The sequence below is a fragment of the Aulostomus chinensis genome, chromosome 8 (assembly GCF_037954235.1).
Source record: "Aulostomus chinensis isolate RoL2024-O1b breed Wild chromosome 8, RoL_Achi_v1.0, whole genome shotgun sequence".
Classification (NCBI taxonomy): domain Eukaryota; kingdom Metazoa; phylum Chordata; class Actinopteri; order Syngnathiformes; family Aulostomidae; genus Aulostomus; species Aulostomus chinensis.
Genome location: NC_141327.1, coordinates 14,162,556 through 14,183,428, shown reverse-complemented (window position 1 = coordinate 14,183,428; position 20,873 = coordinate 14,162,556). Strand labels below are relative to the sequence as shown.

Sequence of the window (20,873 nt, the reverse complement as noted above, 5' to 3'; positions counted from 1 at the left end):
AGTCGTATGAAAAAAAGAGAAAAATGCAAAAGAAGACAGTAAAAAAATACTGATTTTATTTCTCTCATAAAAGTTATAGGGAAAAAAAAACAGATCCTTGTGAAAATATACCGTAGATGTGACAGAAAGTGGTTTTTCTTGCTTGTAAAAAAAAAAAAAAGGTTTTATCCAGGTAAGTACAGGTTGCGTTAATTAAAAAAAAAAAACAGCATTTATTTTTCTGAAATTTATGGAATATCATGTTTATGAATCACAAAAAAATATATATTTGTGCATTTGTGTTTTGGGCCTGATCTAAATTAGATCCAACAACACAATAAAACATCAAAAAGTTTCATTTACACATCCATATGTTGATATGAAATAGGGTTTTACTTCTGAAATGCTGAGGAGTTATAAGTTTCCATGGATACCACTTCCCAGCTGGGAGGCAGGCTTTTGTGTCGATGAACTATGAAAGAGTGAAACCTTCAAAAGAGCTTCATGTTCTGGTCAGCAAGGGCTTAGTCCTGTTCCAGACTGCCCAAATACGCCAACACAACTCTGATCTACTGTCATTTTACAAGTCGGAGTTTTTGCTGCTGGCTTTGATGTTTTGATTGTCAAAGCACGGGAGAAAATATCAAATGAAATATGTGAAAAATAACCACGGGTGAAAAGAAGTGACACAAAATGGGATGTGAAAATTCTGATGTTCTTCCTGTGAGGTCAATACGAGGCCAGCTCACAGCCGAGCCGATGACAAGCTTTTCATTCACGCTCATCTTTGATCATTTAAGAGCTGAATGTGCTGGTTAGTCATTCGTACACTTGTGATTCACCAGATGCTCTTAAATAACTGAATGAATGTCCATATGCCCACTGAGGGACAGTTTGTGCTGAATCCAGCCTGGCAGCACATCAGATTATGTATAAAGCTGTGCCATCTATAACGTGACTACATTTTATCATATTAACCCTTTGGCTTTACTGTTGTCAGCGATTGGTGAAGCTCCTACTCGACCTACAGACTCTACAGCGCAGGTGAGAGCGTGGTGTTACATCGATAATAACATTGAAATGATCGAGGGAAACGCGTGAAAGACTCTTATCCTTCTACGGGTCACTTTTGCATCTCTAAACAGTGGCAAACCAACTTTTTTTCATAGCTAATTTAGAAAATTTAAGCCGAAATTTGAGATATTATTGTTCCCTCTGGAATAGACCCCAGCGCAGGGATGATGCAGGAGATGAAGTGAAGGTCAAAATCTTCAGTTGCTCACCAGAGTTGAACAGATGTAGCAGTCAAAGAGGTGAAGGTCCAGGGGCAGCATAAAGGGAAGAAGTCTTCAAAAATAGCATGGACTGTATAAAGTGAATGTAGCTGCTGTATCACCTACCTTTGGTTTATTCACTCTTGTTGGGAAGTGTGTTCTTGTTTTTGTTTGTTTGTTTGTTTGCAGTAAGAGGCGACCATAGAGGACAACTTTGCTGTGGAGCACTTCTGTCTTTAACCCTGCTGCCTGGGTAGAGACTTGTCCATCACAAAGTATCCTGTTCCGAGGAAGACGTGAAGCTAGCGATTGACACCATGAACTCGTCTGGAAAACGGTTACTGAGGTTAAAAAAATAAGTAAATAAATAAAATTCAAGAGAGAAATAGTCATTTTCTCACACCCTGCTAAACATTTAATCTTTATTTTCTAGTCTCCCCTGCTGGCCATTAGAAATAAGTCTGAGGTGAAGAATGGAACCTCGGCCGATGACCTGAGGGCAGGGAGGACAAGTGGAGCCACTCTGGAGGATCCCTGCTCAGCATCGCTGTCATCTGTGAGAAACATGCTGTGTTACCAGAAGACTGAAAACACATGAAAAAAAATGAATAACTGGCTGCAGGGTTGCCATTTATTTATGGTTCTGAAAAGTTAAGAAAAAAAAAGTAGGGTTAAAACTTTTTAAAAATGACTTCACAACATCAAAAATGGCAGTGTGTTGCCATTAACTGTAAAATTAACAGAATTAAAAACTCTGCACTGTTCATGAAAAATACAACTTTTTAATATAGATCATTCACAGTTGTTTACGAACTTTACAATAAATCTATTTGAACCTAGATTACCAATTTATCATTACACACACACATAATAGTACACTACATTTGATTGAACACTTTTTAAAAAAAATAAAAAGGTTACAACAAATGTGTTTGTCAGTCTACACAAAATCCCTCCCTCCAAACTTGGCTAACAGAGATACAGAGTGCAGACCGCAACAAATGCATTTCTAGTAAAGAAGAACAGAGCTACACTTTCACTACTGTCAACGTGTGGTTACTGCAGTGTGTGTGTGTGTGTGTGTGTGTGTGTGTGTGTGTGTGTGTGTGTGTGTGTGTGTGTGTGTGTGTGTTGCTTGGGTACCACTTGGACTCATTAGCTTAGAAATATGAGACAACCGCGATGGTTAACGCAGATCCGTTCGAGGTATATTTATATTCCTGGACACAATTTCAGCTGAATAACCAGCAAAGCAACGGGTTTTTGCCACACAAACCAAATGTTGCGTATTCCAGCCACTTCACGAACGTGGGTGAAATCCACTTTTATGACCATAAACAAATAGATAAGAAAATTGTTTTCCTCTTAAAAAATGTAAACCTCCGCCAAAAGCACCGACGTTGGTGCGTTCAGGGGTCGTGTTATTCCACGCTCTCATCACATGAACGCACCTCCTGTACCTCCTCGCAGCTGACGAGAGGTGGAGCGCGGAGTTCGGTCCCACGTGCCACGCGCTCACTTCTGGCTTGGATAGTAGTGGTGGCGCGAGCCCCGCATCCCTACAAGCTGTCCGCGCGCCAAAGCCGGTACGACACGGAGCGACCGAACGAGGAGAAACGAGAGGAGAACCGGAGAGCGACGGAGGCGCTTTTCCTCTACGAGTCTTCCTCGCGAAGGTAACAAACACATCTTTTATCCGCGTTATCGGCGCTCGCGTCTGGTGAATTGTGTTTAGTTTTGTTTTGTGTGTGTTTCGGGTTTGTGTTGTCCTCCCAGTCAGGCTGGGAGCCGCGACCCCACGTCGCCATCGAAGCCCAGCTTAACCGTTATTACTGAGAAGCTTTTAGTAAAGTGCGTGAACAGTCTACTGGTCCCGGTTTAACCGCAACACAAACAGGTTGACGTCCGCCACAGGTCTGCAGTAGACAAACACAGTCCTCTAACATTGAGTTCGCCCCGTATGCGGCGAGTGTTTGTGTCACACCTTCACCTGGCTGAGGGAAAACGGCAAGAGGAGAAGTTCTTTAAAAATGAATGTGAAAATGCTCGCCACAGTCGGTCACAGGTGTAATAAAACTTGGATTATATTCACTCCCCACGTCCGCTCCCTCTATTTATGCCCCCTCGTCTTTATTAATTTGTATGGTCACGTGATCCGCTATACGAAGTACTGTTTGGACGGCCGTGTGCGAGCCACAGGCTGGAGAAGAAGATAAACATACGCAGTTACAATGAGTTTTCGAGGCTGAAGGCTGCTGTTTGTTGTGGTTCAGCACCACGGAGAGCGACGAAGCTGAACTGATGAAAGTGGTTCAGTTTACGTTGTGGATTCAGTACATATTTACTGAGCCAGGACCCAGCGAGCACCTGCACTACCTGAACTCTCGTGTGGAAACTAACCATGGTCCGTGAATTAATTCAGTTTGGTAAAAAAACGAGTGTCAACTTCATCAGTTGCATCCTCTTAATGAATATTAAGAGAGCAGTTTCTTCTCTTTTCTTAGGAGGCCTCATTCTTTGTAACCAGATTAACAATTCAGTGTCAAGATTCCTAAACATATCTGCAAGTAAATCAATTTTTTTTTTAAATTCAACACGTCCAGAACTTGCATTCTTTTTTGTTGTTTGTTGGAGTGCAGCACCCGGCAGCCCACAGGCCCACTTGGCTGACAGCCGTGGCTGACGGCCAGCCTCCGTCTGGCAGGCAGACAAATGCTATTACAGCACAGATGTAGACAGCGATGGTGAGGGATTGAAAAAATGGTTTCTCATTACTGTACCGGTTTAATACAGTTAACAGTCTGGCAACATACACCCGTTCTGGATGAGGGACTACCTGTTGCAGTGAGACAGATGCTGATGTAATTTAGTCGGTGTTATCTGGACAAAATGTGACTTAATGAAGGAGCAATATCCCGTAGTTTAGTTTACTGCTGATAAAGGAAAAAATGCATAATAGATTAATATTAATCATGTCGGGATGCATTCGATACAGAGTGACTGGGGGTAAAAAGAGAGAGAAACAGAAATGTGCTGGAGGAGCCAAAAACTCCCATGTGGGTTGTCAGGTGGCTCTGCTAATGTAATCTCTTCTTATGAAAAGAGTTTTGTGTTCCTTCCCTCTTTTATTTGAGTCTTTCAAACACTTGAATTTTCAAGGATAGACACATTTCATAGATGGAAAAACCCCAAGAGTTTAAAAGAGGTTCATTTGAATGTGAGAAGACCTGCTGGCATCTTACTGAGGCTCATTAAAATGTTTCAATGCAGAATCTTATTGATGTTCTCAAAGACTTTAACCACATATTTAACCCGTAAAGTCAGTGAAAACTTGTGTGTGTGGTTTTTTTTTACTCTCCGTCCTCTAAATCTTCATGCAGCTCCACATCTTGGATCAATTCAGAAAGGTTCTCATACCGTACCTGGCCAATGGAACCTCCTCAATCTGGCCTTCAAAGTGTTATGTCAATGAATACCCAAGCAAACCACTACATGAGTCCGTACTTCTATTAAAGTTGATTCCAACAGAGGGCGCTGTGTCCGTTTAGGTTGGGCAAAAGCTGATCCTCGCTTACTCGAGTGAGCGGCCAGAAACGTCAGAGGACAGAATCAGAGTTAGGATGAGTGCCTAAAAAAAGATACAAAAAGATAGCACTGAATGACACATTTTCTAACCAAAAGTGGGAATCGAATCTACAGTATTTTCCTCACATGTCTATGTCCACGTAATACAATACCAAGATTTATCTTTCGACCAAGCGTGCTAGCATCAACAGGAAAAATCCCTTCACTATTTTTGATATCACTCTCTATTCTTAGTATGTATAAGAATCAGAGCCTTACAGATAAACGGGTTACGCTCTCATATTGGCTGCTTTACCGCAATCATACTAATATATATCCTGTCAGAAAGCATGCTTTCTCTTGCTTTGGGTAATTTAGAAATGGTGTTATTTCATAGTTTGTCCACTGGTGTGCCTCTCATGGTGAACATGAAGCGCCTTGGTTATAAGCCTGGACTTCACCTTTTCCAAAAGCATCCACCTGTTCTCCTACCTGATCACTCACACATGGAGGAGGAATCTCTCCTGATAATCCTCTGAAGCACAGATGCTCATAGAAATGATTTTCATTTTTAATGGAATTTGTACGAGAGACAGTGATGGAAAATGTAATAGGCAGGAGAGAAATATTCAGTCGTTCTTGTCCCAATTTTAATTAGATCTCCTGCATCTGTAACATGTTGTGGTCTTCTTCGCGTGTTTGAGCACACTACATGATCTGATTATTCATTCATTCTGCCCTGTTTTCTTCTGTGTCCTGGCTCTTAACACACTCCACCACATAGGAAGCCCTGTTTTGGGACTTGCTCATCAGTCCATTCATGCTCGACTAATTCGGAGGTCTCTCTCTGTATTGTGTTGCCTGGCGACAGGGCAAAGTCGAGCACTTATAAATGCGAGACAAACAAAGTGGATGCTACTGCGGTTTCTCTGGGTCACTGTTTTTATGCCAGAATCAGCAGAGTGTCAACCCTTTTAGAGATCACTTGTGAGGCGTTCATTTGGCTTTGACCTGTCTGCCATCTTTGTTTTAAATACATCTGCAAGGAATACAGAGTATGAGAGGAACAGGAGCAGGGCAGCTACGTAGGAATGCTGGCTGTTGTAGAGATCATTTGTATAAAAACAATTTAATGTGATATTCAGCTATTGTACCTACTGAGAAGCACATGTAAAAGCCATAAATCATATATTTATAACAATGTTTCTTCATTATCTGTTGATTACAAATGTTAAGCAAAGAAGAAGAGACAGAATGGACCCATATTTTGCTCCTCCGACCGATATTATTTTAGAGGATGACCAATACCTGCTGATATTGACAACCTGCAGATTTCCCCGTGTAACCTTTAAAAGTATATAACTAAAGTGTGTTAGGTTTCCCCATTTATGAAGGGTCAAAATGTTAAACGCTGAGCTAAAGTTGATTCAAATGTTAACTGTGTTGCCATGACATTTCATGAGCGAGTACTCAGAAAACATCAAAACAAATTGCTAAAAGACAGAAGTCCTGGCCTATAGGAGAGCTGCCCCATCTAATTAGGATGATCTGCCATCACAGCTGTGTTTTGACAAGTGCTCTGGAGTCTTCAGCCGGAGGGATGGGGACACCCCCAACATCAGGGTCAGCAGGTTTAACCGTTTACATACCAGTAGTTGTTTCATTTTTAATCTTGATTGTTATGTGAAGGGGCGGCGAGAATCTTATATACACACACATTTCCACTTCATTCCCCGTCTTGACAGCTTGCCAACACCAGCACCTCAATCTGCTGTTTGCCAGATGAGACTTTGCCAGTTGTCTTGGTTACAGCAGGGATTTGGCTTGAACTACAGTGTCTTTTCTTCTGGGAAGTAGGCATGAACCTTCAAGAGAAGGCTCCTCCAAAATAAGACTGCCAACTCACAACAGCACGGCAACATAATAATGCTGGTGTATAGTATGAGGGTATATGGAAGTGGAATTGATTGTTTGATTGTTGCGGCTGACATTTTGTTGCAGTAAAAATACGGATGGGTCTGTGTACTGCAGCCTCTTTTGAAACATGGATTTGATCATTTCGATATGATTCCTTACTGGATGTATTTGGAAGTGTTGGCCTTGACTGAAAAAAATGTTGTTTGATTTATGTTTTATATTGTTGTTTTATTATTAATTAATTTCTCTATTTTTTTCTTGGCAAAGATATAGTATGAAATTGTGTTTAACGCTCCCAAAAAAAAAGACAACTACTTTTTTCCCACACAAAAAAATCGGTGTTAAGAGTTCATTTCGCTCTTGATTTATGCCAAATACGTGTCAAAAATATAGGATCACATACATTCTCACACTAAAATATATGTCTTTTGTCTTCCTTTTAAAAAAAAATGAGTTTGATGGCTTGGGGGTGGGTACTAATCTTGCGTTCAATGAAAAATCTCTCACATCTATATGTTCTTCTTTTGCATGGATTTACTTTCTTTACTTTAACAACTGCCTGTGAGAGATTGAAGTATTCATCCACATTTGTTAGCAGAAGCCAGTTTGACTGGTGCATTCTGCTGCAAGTGCTCTATCAAAAGGGGTCTTATGCACATTCACCACTATCGGCTAACCTCAACACCGATCAATGTCCGTGGTACTGATATTGTCCCTCCCTGTAGCTTCATGATAGGACTGATGCCACGTGAAGATGCTGAAACAAATAGCACTCCGACATCATCAAGTGAGAAAAGATGACTTTTCATACTCCTGTTGATAAGTAGTTTTAGGATTTCAATTGACTTCTTGTTTATTGCTGTTGTTTTGCAATCATCGGTTAAAATATTACCCATCTCTGATGTCTATTTTATGATTTATTTTAGTTAAACTGGTGGGCGTTTGTCAATTGACAAGATACAATACAGTAGTGGAGTTCATTGTCCCAGTTATGGATGGCGACATACACATGAAGGCTGAGGAGTGGAGCTGCATGGCGACACTGGTGCTGTGGATATACTTCATGCAGGGTCTGTTCACATACATGCACGGTAGGCATGTGGTGTGTTGTGAAACTCTCCATCAGAAGACGGATGATGAGTGCTGCCAGCGTCATACAACTGTGTCCGTGACTTGATAAGTCATCTACTCTCTCGTGCATTCGACTGCTTCTGTCCTCAGGCTCTGCAGGTCCTCAGTATAACTCTCACTGTGTTAGTTGTCTGTCCATGCAGAGGCCACAGGGATGCTGCACTCTCGCTATCACACACACAAGCACGCACGCACACACACGCTCTTCCAACCCAGATAATTGGGTCAGTATGAAAGAGATCTATGTTTTGACCGTCTTAAACCTTTGACAAAGACGGAAAAACACATTTTCACTTGTTTTGCATTCAAATTCATGTCAAATAGAGCTTTTAGAGCACTACTTTTGTGGACTACATATTTTTCAAAACAATTACAACAGCTTTGCAATGTCTCATCTTCAAAAGTGTTTCATTTTAGGGGAAGAAAAAACCCACCATGTGCTAGTATGTGCAAATATTCTTGGTTCTTGTTCTAAGTGGTATTTGAGACTTTACTCTAGTGGTAACGTGCTGGGGCCTTATTTGGTATCACCTCTGGACCCCTTGTGGCAATGCTCAGTATCACATCAGCCAAAATCAAAATTCGTACTTGTTGCAATCTTTAAAACATTTTGCAAAATAGCATACATACAAATCTTTAAAGGTGCAATATTTATGAGACTTCAGATTGAAAATCCTCCTCGTGCAGGAGTTTACAGATTGACAGGTTTTCAGAGACGCTCATGTTTATGCAGGAGGGAGCAAGGTGAGTTTTCTATACTCATTCACAGGCAGGAAGGGGTGACAATGCCTTCTTTTGGCTCCAGTGGCTTTGAACTTTTAATTAGAAATATCCCTCTATAAAAAAGAAATAAAGCTTTTTCTCCACTCACATCAATCTCAATTTGTGTGTGTGTGTGTGTGTGTGTGTGTGTCTGTGTGTCTGTGTGTCTGTGCGTTTGTGTTTGAAGGCAGACAACGGGACGGTGATCTCACCATGAATAATATATTACACACACTTGGTTTTTTTGTCCAGCTTTGATTCATATGATAGTCACTTTTATTTCTAGTTTTTCCGTCAGTCATTACTGCGCCCTGACACATCTTGTCATGTTACCAAGTAGAGCAAGAGGACGCAGAGTTTTCCTGCTCTTTCCCTCAGTGACCAGAGAAACACAATATTCATGGAAACTCCTCAATAGAAAGTGAACTAATTATTTTAATTATAAATCCTCTTAAAGAGACCAAATTAATTCATAGATGATGCATAGTCTATAACAGCGAATGCATCCATCAGTAAAGGATCTGTCTTGTCACGTGTTGCAGTGGTGGTGTAAAGCTGCCCAGGGTGCGGGTGCAGTTGCCTTGATCATCCTCGGAGGCCTCTGGGCTCCTCTGCTGCTTTTGTGTGAGGTCGTGTAGGTTGTTGTATTCCAATGTCGTGAGCCAGCAGTGCAATGATTGGTGTCTGATCCCTGCAGGTAAGGGATCAAGTTAGGCTACCAGTTGGCTGCTGCTCACATCAAAAAGCGGATTTGATGGTTGTTTTTTAATGAGTTGCTCTTAATTATGTTTTTATATATATATATATATATATATATATATATATATATATATATATATATATATTGCTATGGTGTGTTCTAGCTTGGACTTGCACTTCCATATTTGAGTGGTCTGATCTTGTGCTACCTGCTTAATGCTCCGTGCTGTACGGAGGCAAATGGACCTGTTTTATGCTCTTGAGGATATTTCTCTTTCTTATTGTCCCCCCCCCCCCCCCCCCCCGTCCTGGGATCCCTCCCCAGGCTGCCACATCTTGACCAATATTACCCTAATCACCAACATGTGAGCACTCACCCTTGAGAGGTTAAATGCAAGGGAGTCCCTACCAGTCAGCCGACCAGTGTCACCCTAAGGTGCCCCTAACAGACTGGTTCAAAGAAGTCTTTCAAGCGAGAGGAGCAATGTTTACACCCACCATAGTGGAGCTCCAAGATCTTCCCTGTAAAGCTTTGTTGTGATTGTTGTTGTTGTTGTTGTGGATGATGATGATGATGATGATGTTGTTGAGCTGCCTGAGCTTCATTTTTTCCTGCGCTCTATGTCATACAGTATGTCAGTATAAAAGGCACGCTGACATCATCTGCCTTGCCCCACCCTTTTTATTACAAGCTACATGTTAATCATCCAACTACTAAAGTTGGATACTTGTCAGTCTGTCTTGACCCATCTTGCTCTTTTTTTTTGATTAATAGTGAAACAGCTTACAATGCAGTCTGTATTTGTTTTATATGCTCCAGAAGGGCATTTGGATGCCATAGCAGCTCGTATCCAATCATGCTTGTACAACCATTTGATAATCAACATTATTATTGCACTTTACCAGTCTAATGAACACCTCTTTCTCTTTCACTGAATGCCATTTGTAGGTCACATTTTGGTACAATCGCCTCTTCAATCTGTGATTTCTCTGCCAAAACCAGACGGCTGTCATTCACTATAGAACAGAAAGTAAACATATAATCTGAAACGTCTTTACTAGAGCCTCTATGTGAGCATCCTAGATGTATGGCCACTGATTTTAGCATGAAAAAAGAAAAGAAAAGCTATCCTTTTCATGAAAACCTTTTTTTGTTCAAATGTTTCTATCTGCATGGCTAAAATCTTTATTTAAAATTGTCATCAAACTCCTCATCATGGTGAACTATGAATCGTTCTCCCAAGGATTTACATCAAATCAGGAAATCAATCCATGTAGAAAAAAACAATATAAATCCTATAAAGAGTTAAAAACCCTTTTACATATTCTCTCCTTACAGTCTGTAAGGGAGTGTTCAGTGCGTCACTTTGACACCAACAACTCATCATATAAAATGAATTCCTTTCAACACGTAGCCCATGCTAGCCAGCGCACAAGCTTTGGAGTGATCCATCATTTTATGTCATGAGTGCACAATTCACATGCTGGCACGTAATGTACACACGGTCTGGAAGGCTTCCTCTGAGTCCTGCAGCAGACAGGAAGTGGATATGTCAGATATACGGAGCTGTGCCTAATTCTGCAAAATACACTATCTTGCAGCCTTTGAGCCTGCAAATTGTTGGCATTTGATATCATAGTACTGATTTGGAGGCAAGGGGTTCTTCACAGCTGAAAGAAGAATCTAATAATACTATTCAATAATATTTCATGCCGCTTTGAATGTCAGCCGAAATGCTTTGAATATTTTGTTTTTCTCATTATCAATATTGAAAACAAAACATTTTCATCCAGTATTTCCATTCAGTTAAACATAAAAAGAAAACATAAAACACAGTATGCAGACAATAAAATCAAGATGGTTTTTCTTGACAAAATGTGTTATTTCAGTAGGGAATAAATAACTTTTAGTCTACTTCTAGTAAAAATACTGACTTTGTGTTCTCATTCTGCTAACATTTTTGTCATTAGTGTTGTCAAATCTTTCAGTCTCCTTTGCTGGAACTCAGTCGGGATGTTTTTCTGTCTCTCCCTCTCTCTCTCAGCTCTCCTTTCTGCTGGCGGCGCCCCTTGCTCTTGAAGCTGTGGCATGAGCCTTTGTGGCAGGAAAGCGCTGACCTTGCTGAGCAGCGTGTTCGCTGTTTGCGGCCTGGGCCTGTTGGGGATCGCTGTAAGCACAGACTACTGGCTCTACCTGGAGGAGGGCGTCATCCTGCCACTCAACCAGAGCACTGAGATACGCATGTCCCTCCACTCTGGCCTCTGGAGGGTTTGTTTCCTCGCTGGTAGGTTCATCTGAAGTCTGAAGTGTAGAGATGCCACGAAACCAAAGCTATACAAAATCAAAAGATTAATATGGTCACTTATTTATGAAATATTTATATCGGGACTTTTATAGTTTTTCTTTGTTAGCAATAGAGTGCAACAAGTATAATGTATATTGTGGGTTAACACAGAAGTTAGCATCACCATGGGCTCAATTGATCAAAGATTTTGACATCTACTAGATAATCTCCACAAATGAACGCTACTTTATTATTATTTAGAATATTTGACTTCAGTATCACTGCTGTCTTTGCACTTGTGTTTTTGGCGAGAGGAAATTTAATGTTTACGATAGCATCTGTAGTCTTGATTAGCTGCTTGTTAGCAATTGTGGTTTTTAAGATGCACGGTTATGCATTGACAGATGTAGTTCTTGCTATAGAACAAAAACGTTAAGATAAGAAGCCAGTGTGACCCACTGACTTTATTTCAAACATTGAATTGAAAACCCAAATGAAGAAGAAATGAAGGGATCTGGACATTTCACATAATTCCAGGTTCAAGGACACACTCTTACACAACTCTGTTGTGTGTTTACTACTTTAATTAGGGCCTTCGCCTGAATATTATGTTTGTTATATTTTATATTTTGTAAATACTTGTGTCCTATTTACTATTAAAGCTTTCTGATTAAGGAAAATTGTTAGTAAGGTCAAGATATTCATTTAAAATGAGGCTGAACATGTAGTTCCAAGAAGGGATGAAATAAAACATATTACAATAAAATAATAAATTATACTATATTATAATAAAATAAAATAATCACAACAGAGCAAACTCCACTTTCCGATGGAGACTGTAAAATGTTGATGAAATCACCATAAAAAAACCTCAGAGGACCTGGGCTTTCACTTGTAATTGTTGTCAAAGTTGATAAGACTTTCCTCTCTCTCAGCATGGTTGTAAAGGGGTGAATCTTGTCCAAACCTTTGGTGAACCTCGACCTGGATATCTAGTTTTCACTGAACATGTTCATGTCGCACCTGTGTTTCTCTCCTCCATCTTTCCTCCTCCTTTTACACCAGCGTAGTCTTTGCTGCGTGCTTGAAAACAGGCGCATGAATATTTAAAATTTGCATTAAGCTGCGTGCAATGATAGGACTAGTAGCTCTCTGTTTTTCTGTGTGATTTCTTAAATGCTTTTTTTCCCCAGGCTGCCTCTTAGAGACTTTTATACCCGTTGAAATACGAGCTTGCAAGTCATCTTCCCTCGTGGTTTTACCCGACGGCTTTTCTTACACTCTGTAGCGCTAGAGCCACTGTGGGTTGCTGCAGAAAACCCTGACTGGATTCCATTTTCCCCTCTCTGACCTGCATCTTTATTCCACCATAGCGACAGAAATGAAGATTGAAATAATGTTAGAAACTCTTGCATCTCCACATTGCATGCATAAACACCTCACAGCCTATCAAAACTTTCTCCCCGGCTCCATCGTCACAAAGGCATGTGTGCTGGTCTTGATTGGAAAAATAAAAACTAACCGTTAGATTTTATTCTTTTCGTAGAGACACAACCATCCAGACACGTGTTGTCCCAAAGTAAACCAGGTATCAACATTTGCTCTCACCCTCTAACTCGCACTGGTAATGGCAACAGTTGCTGTTATTATCATTTTCATACTCCCTCTAAGAGAATGTGTTACTTGGAAATATTTTTGCTGTGCACGAGTTGATTAGTAGTTCATTTACATTTTCATCGTGTTTTGTTTTTAACTGTTAATCTATCTTGGCAACTATGTAGGCAATGAGGTTGTGATTAAATAAGAGATGTTTTCCTGCCACATGGCAAACAGGAGGACTAATGGTCCACAGTGTGTTTCGGGGCAATCGAGTGGCCTTATTGCCCACTTAACTGTTGCAGTACACAGTGTTTGACCCAGAAATAATTAGCGTTCGCTAACACAGTTTGCCACAGCGCATAAATGAGGTTGTGTTGCTGTTTGAGCTCATATTGATGTTGGTTCAAGTTGATCGGGTGTTGTTTGCATTTCGTTCCAGCTGATGGAGGAAATCTTTACAGTCAGAGGCAGCACTTATAATTATAGTGAGTCCTGTTCAATAGGGGTTATTTCTGTACATATTTATTGAAGGGTGCAAGACTTTTAGCAAGTTGTTAGAAAAATCATCAAGCATTATAGTGAGATTTATTAACTGGAGGTGGCCTCTGTGTGGAGATTGCACATTACAGTTTTTTCAATATTCTAAATGAAAAATTGCCTAGTTAAGATTTTCAGATTTGCTTTAGCCATGTTCTGAGGTAACCTCACCTGCTTCACTATGCACTGCTCTTGTGACTTATTACAGTCATTATAAAAAAATAGTTCAGTATTCTGAACTGCATGATATCACCTAATCTTACACCCACAATGTGTGTAATGCTGAGAAATATACCAGTTACAAGGTTGTGTATTTTTAACTTAATTGTGTGTCACTTTGTTTTGGTGCGAGACGTTGTACTGTATGTGTCAAAGTGATGACAAGAAAGGTGCTGGAATCTATTGCTCAGTGTCCATTGTCTAATTACTAGCAGAAGAAAAACATTCATGATATCAACAAGCTGCTTGTGGGTGCAGCTAGACTGTAGTCTGGAGTTTCTTTAATGCTGTATTTTGAAATACGTTCATCAATTACTTACAAAAAGTGCAATGTAGCTAATGATAGTACATTAAACTTAGCCAGTTGACAGTTTAATCAGATTTGTATTGGGCTGTGACCTGTTTCCTTTCCAGATTCGTGTGAGTTTTATGATCAGTAGCGACACCATGACTTTCTGTTGTGGTTTTCTTCTCGTGAGTCAGTAGTTTGGCAGGGTCTGCAGCCTCGTAACGCTGCACAGCTTTGTAGCTTTGATTAAATGAGACAGTTTAACCCACCTGTCGCCTTGCAACCTTGTTTGCTGTAGCGGACAATCTGAACACAGTTCCAGACAAGATTTTCTGCTCCTGAATACTTCTGAAAGAAACATCGTCCACCGAGCAAACCTCAGCGTGAGCTCAGACTACTCAGTGCTGATATGAAACACAAATGTTGCACATGATTCCTCTAATCCAGATTCCTTATAGAAAATCAATGAATTTACTGCAGATGAAGAGGCTCCGTTCATCAGGCATCCAGGGGCTTTGAGAACAAACAGACCCCCATGTCTATCAACCGCCGCACGCAGTAGGACTTTATATCCAGCACATTCACAACAGGTGTTAGTTTCCTGAAAAAATATTAAAAATAGATATTAAATACATCACCCTGCACATTGTCACCTCAAACATACATTCAGAACTTTACAGGTGTGTATGTGGGATCAAAATCAAGGAGTTTGAAATGCCTGGAAAATAAGTACTGAATGAAATAATGTGGCTGGTGTAATGCAAGGTGGTCTGTGGTTTGAGATGTTCTTCCTCTCTTTTGTTGTAGGGGAGGAGAAAGGCCGGTGCTTCACCATCGAGTATGTGATGCCCACTAAAGTCCAGATGACCTCTGAGTCGACTGTTAGTGTCCTGAGTAAGTAATTGATCCAAATCCACTATTAAGTCCATGATTAACAGAATATGAGACAGAGTAGCAGTCCGAGCCAAGAGTAGGATTAGCATGGACAAGACCCAAGTAGCCTTCAAATCATGTGACTCAAGAGCACCCCTCTACACTAAGCTGTCATCGGCCCCGTCACCGTGCTGTTCCTGCTCCAATTCTCATGGGTGGGGCACTCCTGAGCTGGGTGTTTATGAAAAATTTAAGAGTGCCATTTTCATTTTGAGACTCCCTAAGGGAACATGCATGGATACACATGGACTGGTAGTGTGTGGACAAGCAGTCAGGACTTGAGAGAGCAAATGCTGTCAAGACAGCTACTTAAGAGCTCACATCCTCCCTATGCAGTCCAGAACTTTCTGCATCTTCACACCACTGAAATGTTGGCAGGAAATCAATTGCAGAATGAGGGCAAAATTCACATTAGGGTTACTTGTATTGCATCAAATCATAAGAGAAGCAGGTCCTGATGGTGCAACTTCATGACAGTGGCACGAACACATTGGTCACTGTTTTCAGAACTGATCTTTTCCTGAATTTGTCCACATTTTAGAGTCACTTTTACTTTTTCATTGAATGGATCGTCTTTGATTTGTGCAGTTTGATAAACAATTTCACTTCTATTTCCATTAAGGTTAAGACCTTAAACATCTGCTCCGCTTAGCTGGAGAAATAAAATAATTGAGGACTCAGTGGGTGTACAGACCTAAGTATCACAGACTCCCTTTAATGTTGTACCATTTGCTCACAGTAGGGAGGTCTGACTCCATCTTGACGCAAAACCTAAACCACTGAATTGCCTGTACTCCATTAGCAGTAGGACCGGCCCTGATGGAAAAACATCATGATGCTGCTCCAACAGGGAAAACTTCCATTAAAAGAAAGAAAGTCACAAAAGAAAACAAAAACAAAATAACAGCAACAATAAAAAAAACACATTATCCAGGTTTATTATTCCTCTTTGTCCCTTTTCTTTCAGAGATGATCCGCTCTGCCACGCCGTTCCCTCTGGTCAGCCTCTTCTTCATGTTCATTGGTTTTGTACTCAGTAACATCGGCCACATTCGACCACATCGCACCATCCTGGCTTTTGTGTCTGGAATCTTCTTCATCCTGTCAGGTACTCAATTCCTCACTTATGCCTGTAAGAAAAGCTTGACTGCAGTGACACGAGACACACGAGTCATAAGTTAATTATGAGGGCTGGTTTTCATGGAATATGCTAACATGCTTTCCTGTTACAGTCCAAACCAAACATCAGTATTTCTTTTCTCTGCGCCCTCAGGTCTCTCTCTGGTAGTTGGCCTGGTTTTGTACATCTCAAACATTAATGATGAAATGTTGAACAGAACCAAATCTAACGAAGCCTACTTCAGCTACAAGTACGGCTGGTCGTTTGCCTTCGCTGCCATCTCCTTCCTGCTCACTGAGGTAACTTCACCAGTGGAACCTAAGCTCTCACACGCTCTCGTCCTGTTAAACTACCGGCTGGCAGTTGAATCATGTAAATGTAAAAAAAAAAAAAAAATACTAGTCTGCTTGAAAGAATCATTAGGAAATCTCTGATAATTAATGAGCAAATCTAAGATTACCGGAGATTTACAGTCCTCCTCCATCTTTGCTCTTCTTCTTCACGGTCTTATAACAATTCAAAACAATGTGTTACATTGTGACACAGTGTATTTGGACAAGTGTACATGAACACGTGGGTTAAAAGCTCTGGCCTCAATGAACCTCTCTGGACTGTAGCATTGGATTATCCAATATAGATTATTTAATTAATCTTCTCAGTTGTCGTAATTTTCTCTTCACTTACTCTATAACTTTAGTAAAGACTACAGCGAGGTTAACGTCATGTGATATCTAGATCGGCATTGATTGGTAACAAAGTGGACTTGACATTTATTCAGATCGTTCTTGTTCAGAAGAGTTTTTTCACAATAAGCCCCACAATGCTGCTGAATGGTAATAGAGATCAACTCAGGACTAAGTAGAGCTAAAATGACTGGACTAGAGTGAACTCATGTCTGCGTGCCTCCATGTTCTCTGCAGACCGCAGGTGTCATGTCGGTGTACCTGTTCATGAAGCGGTACACAGCAGAGGAGATGTACCGGCCCCACCAGGGCTTCTACCGGCCTCGCCTCAGCAACTGCTCTGACTATTCTGGCCAGTTCCTCCATCCGGACGCCTGGGCTGGTCGTGGTCGTAGCGCCTCCTCGATCTCCTCGGAGGCTTCACTTCAGATGAACTCCTCCCATTACCCTGCCCTCCTCAAGTGTCCCGAGTACGAACAAATGTCCTCGTCGCCTTGCTGAGGCCGACAATGAGTGTTTGTGTACGTGCTACAGGGGTCCTTCTGACCTGCCTGGATTTTGGCATAAACTTGTGCAGTAATTTGATATTATCCAGCTTGTGTTACTACATGCCACTTCTTCAAGTGTCCTGACTATGACCTGATTCTCTCTAACCTCCTGCTGTCAGTGCTTTTATTTACACCTTTTGGATACTGTTGGGAGCAAACTGAAGTTGAAGGTGGTTCGGTTCACTGTAATCACAGCCACGTCTTGTGTCAGGGAAGCTGTTGAAGAAGAGGAAATAGGAGGAGTTTGACCCAGCTGTCATTTTATATCTAGTTCCGTGTTGAGCAGTAACCTGCTGAACTCACATCATATGAATTCCTTTATTTAAGTCCCTCCAACCTGCAGGTTGGATCTTGAACTAGTTACCTGTTGTACGTGTCAGTCCTGAAGGCCTCTGGAGAAACTAGAGGTGCGAAAAGGCAGCAAGCAAAGTCTGCAGGTTTTCACTCCCAAGCAAAACTCTGCAGTCAGAGAAGGAATGTAGTGAGAATTGCATTTCTAAACCTAGGTGTAAATTAGATGTTTTATTAGAAATGGCCTTGTTCCACAATTAAAGAAAATAATCAAAATGTGCCGACTTCTAATTATAAGAATAACAGAACAGATAAAAGTTGTATTTGGACGCGGCTCTGGGAGTGAGCGAGCACACGCAGGTGCTTGAGCTGCGGGACATTCTGACGTCGCTAATCACAACGTGCTGCACTTTATTTAGAAAATGCCTTTTTGTTTTCGTGCTCTTTTGGTTTTTGGGGGAGTTTAAAAGAAGCTTTAAAAGACCTTTGTCATTTTCAGGCTCAACACACCATAAAGTGGAATTTCACCCGTTTCAACAGATCATTTCATGAGCACACACGTAGCTTAGATGTGCTGGGGAGATTTGTCATGAATAATGAGGGTGTTTGACCTTCCAAGTGTCTGCATACCACTAACTGTTTCTATATCAGTTATGATTCCTTCAAACTTCACTTATTTTCCACATTTACGTCCTTTGTAGAACCATGTATTGCTGATAAGCACACCTTTTTTTTTTTCCAAAACAAGAATTACATTTAATTTATGGAAATTTTTGTTTGGAGGTTGAACTGTTGACTCCAAAAGAAGAAATTGTACTACAATCTGCCAATCCAGACACGCACTCCTTTTTCTATTTCAATATTTAATAGCTCCGTACATTTCGGGAGTATTATATTGTGTTCATGTCTAGGAAATAGAAATGAAATGAAATAAAAAGAGAAACAGAAACTGGTTCAGTCAAATGTAGAACAAATAGAGCAGGAAAACCAAAGGGGAATAAGATGTTGTGTGGCTTTGATGGGTGTGAATGTGAATGAGTCAGCTGGTATCAGAGACTATTAAGATGGAGCCAATTTGAATGTAAGACGTGACGAAGGAAACACTGCTATGAGATTTTCTCTTAAAGAAATACAGTACATTTACCCAAATAGTAGACACGTATTTTTCTAATTCACACCCTTATGAAGCCAGGATATAATCTTAGATGTCGATCTTTATGGAGCCAGGGAAGAAGTTTAAAATATTGAATATATACATTTCATGCAGCATTTAGTGTAAGTAAATATATTACAGAAAAGCATCTTGTCTTGTGCTACAATGTTTTGTTATTTTGATATATTAATCAGTATTGTTCATATTAAATGTTGCATGGTGTGAGCTCCACATTTTATTAATGGCATGCAACAGTTCATCACTTGATCTACTCCACCTGCAGTACATGTAAACATCTCTTTGTATTGCCTCTTGAAAAATATGAATAAACCCAACAAACACAAACCGCGCCACGTTAAACTTTCACACTGTTTCTGTATATAGACCCCTTTGTTCATTTTGAACACTGTAAATATCTTCAATGTACATAAAAGGTCTCTTTTTTTTGTATATTAGTCGGAAAATATACCGTAGAATGATTTGTTGTTGGGTAGATTCATCTGAATATCTGTGACAGCTGCTTTGCCTCTGCATCACATTGAGAATGTGACCTTTCGCATTATACGATATAAATGTAAAGTACTGAGATGGCGTCGTTGTTAGACACAAAATGTCAATATCTGTATTTTTACAATACAATTTCATGATGTTTAACGTGTAATGGCCTATATACACTCGATGAAATAAAGTTTAATGGAGTTTGATAAAGAATATGTTCATCTACTCTTTTCGTCCACGCTCTGATGTCTGTTTGAGCTGGAAGTGGTTCATGAAAGTTGCAAGAGTGACACTCACCCTGAATAAATAAAAGATCGAAAATTACAAGATACGGAATTTACATGGACATTAAAAAAACTTGGAATTTTAATATAGCAGTTTTCAGGCCTGGAAAAAAAGGGTTTTGATCAATAAATAGAGTCAGAAAATCCTGAAAAAACATTTGAAATGTGCTTCACAAATACTTGGATATTTCAGTTCAGATGGACTGAGAGGAATCCTTTTTATTTATTCACTTATTTTGTACTTTTTTTTTTTACTTATAGCATTAAACCAAGTAGCCTGTCATGAATGTCATTAGAAATAAAAACATGATTTAGAGGATTTAGTTTTCATGTATTAATGGGTGCTCTAGAGATTGCTTAGCCAGGAAATGTTCCCTTAAAGACATGAAAAAGTCATGAAAAAAACTATGGAAATGAAATGGTCAACGTGAACCCTTGAAAAATATTACTGATGATGAATTTTATGACTGATTTTCATCCAAGTCACAAGAGACAGAGCTGACGACTTCAAGAAAGGTTGCAAAAAGCAAGAAAAAACAGGTATATCCATTCTTACAGGCTGATTTTATGTCGTTTTTGGCCTTATTTTGCTTAGATGTTTGGGAGATACTGGAATGAGATTTTTCTTTTGTTTTTTTGCCTGGTGTGTTTTTATTTGACCACAAGATGGCGCTCCAGTGTGTAAAACAAACACAGGAAACATGACAGCATTTGTCTTGTTTCTGATGTTATACCACCAATCACATCTGGGGGTCAGTGAGATGTTAATCTGAATCAAATCTTTGAGGAAGTGACTCCAAAACCTCCTCCGGTTCTGGCCTCAGCCTGGCGGTGTGGGGCTGGGACTGAAACATCCTCACCAGCACCTCCATCTCCTCCTCCACAGTCATCGCTGGCTCAGCTGTCCCCTGTTGTCCCTGCAAAAACAACACATTCAGTTTGCCATCTAACATCAACTTGTGTGTGTTTCACATGGCCGTGACTGAAGGAGAGGTCAGGGGGTACGAGACCCTACCAGGAAACTGATCTGAGATTCTGGCTTTGTAGCACTGTTGCAGGAGACAAACAGACAGAACATTACTTTGACAGTTTAAAGGGGTTTGAGACT

The 20,873-nt window shown here is 40.4% G+C and overlaps 1 protein-coding gene and 1 long non-coding RNA gene across 5 annotated transcripts; both read left to right on the top strand.

Annotated features, from left to right (window-relative positions):
• The first annotated feature begins 668 nt into the window (after positions 1-668).
• On the top strand, positions 669-1,793 carry LOC147257280 (uncharacterized). Of its 2 annotated transcripts, XR_015117467.1 has the most exons (5): positions 669-793; positions 980-1,023; positions 1,204-1,292; positions 1,443-1,599; positions 1,687-1,793. It is a non-coding gene; the product is annotated as an uncharacterized LOC147257280 (long non-coding RNA). The 2 variants fall into 2 exon arrangements; XR_015117466.1 differs by having other exon boundaries at positions 1,204-1,599.
• A 651-nt stretch (positions 1,794-2,444) lies between these two features.
• On the top strand, positions 2,445-19,793 carry LOC147257279 (voltage-dependent calcium channel gamma-5 subunit). Of its 3 annotated transcripts, XM_086210156.1 has the most exons (8): positions 2,445-2,459; positions 2,724-2,929; positions 11,372-11,611; positions 13,158-13,199; positions 15,063-15,149; positions 16,156-16,296; positions 16,462-16,607; positions 17,229-19,793. In XM_086210156.1, the coding sequence occupies exons 3-8, from the start codon at positions 11,416-11,418 to the stop codon at positions 17,490-17,492; spliced, it is 876 nt and encodes a 291-aa protein (XP_086066282.1). In that variant the 5' UTR covers positions 2,445-2,459; positions 2,724-2,929; positions 11,372-11,415; the 3' UTR covers positions 17,493-19,793. The 3 variants fall into 3 exon arrangements, with proteins under 3 accessions (XP_086066282.1, XP_086066281.1, XP_086066283.1); XM_086210155.1 differs by lacking the exon at positions 2,445-2,459 and having other exon boundaries at positions 2,644-2,929; XM_086210157.1 differs by lacking the exons at positions 2,445-2,459; positions 13,158-13,199 and having other exon boundaries at positions 2,651-2,929; positions 17,229-19,792.
• Positions 19,794-20,873: the final 1,080 nt, after the last annotated feature.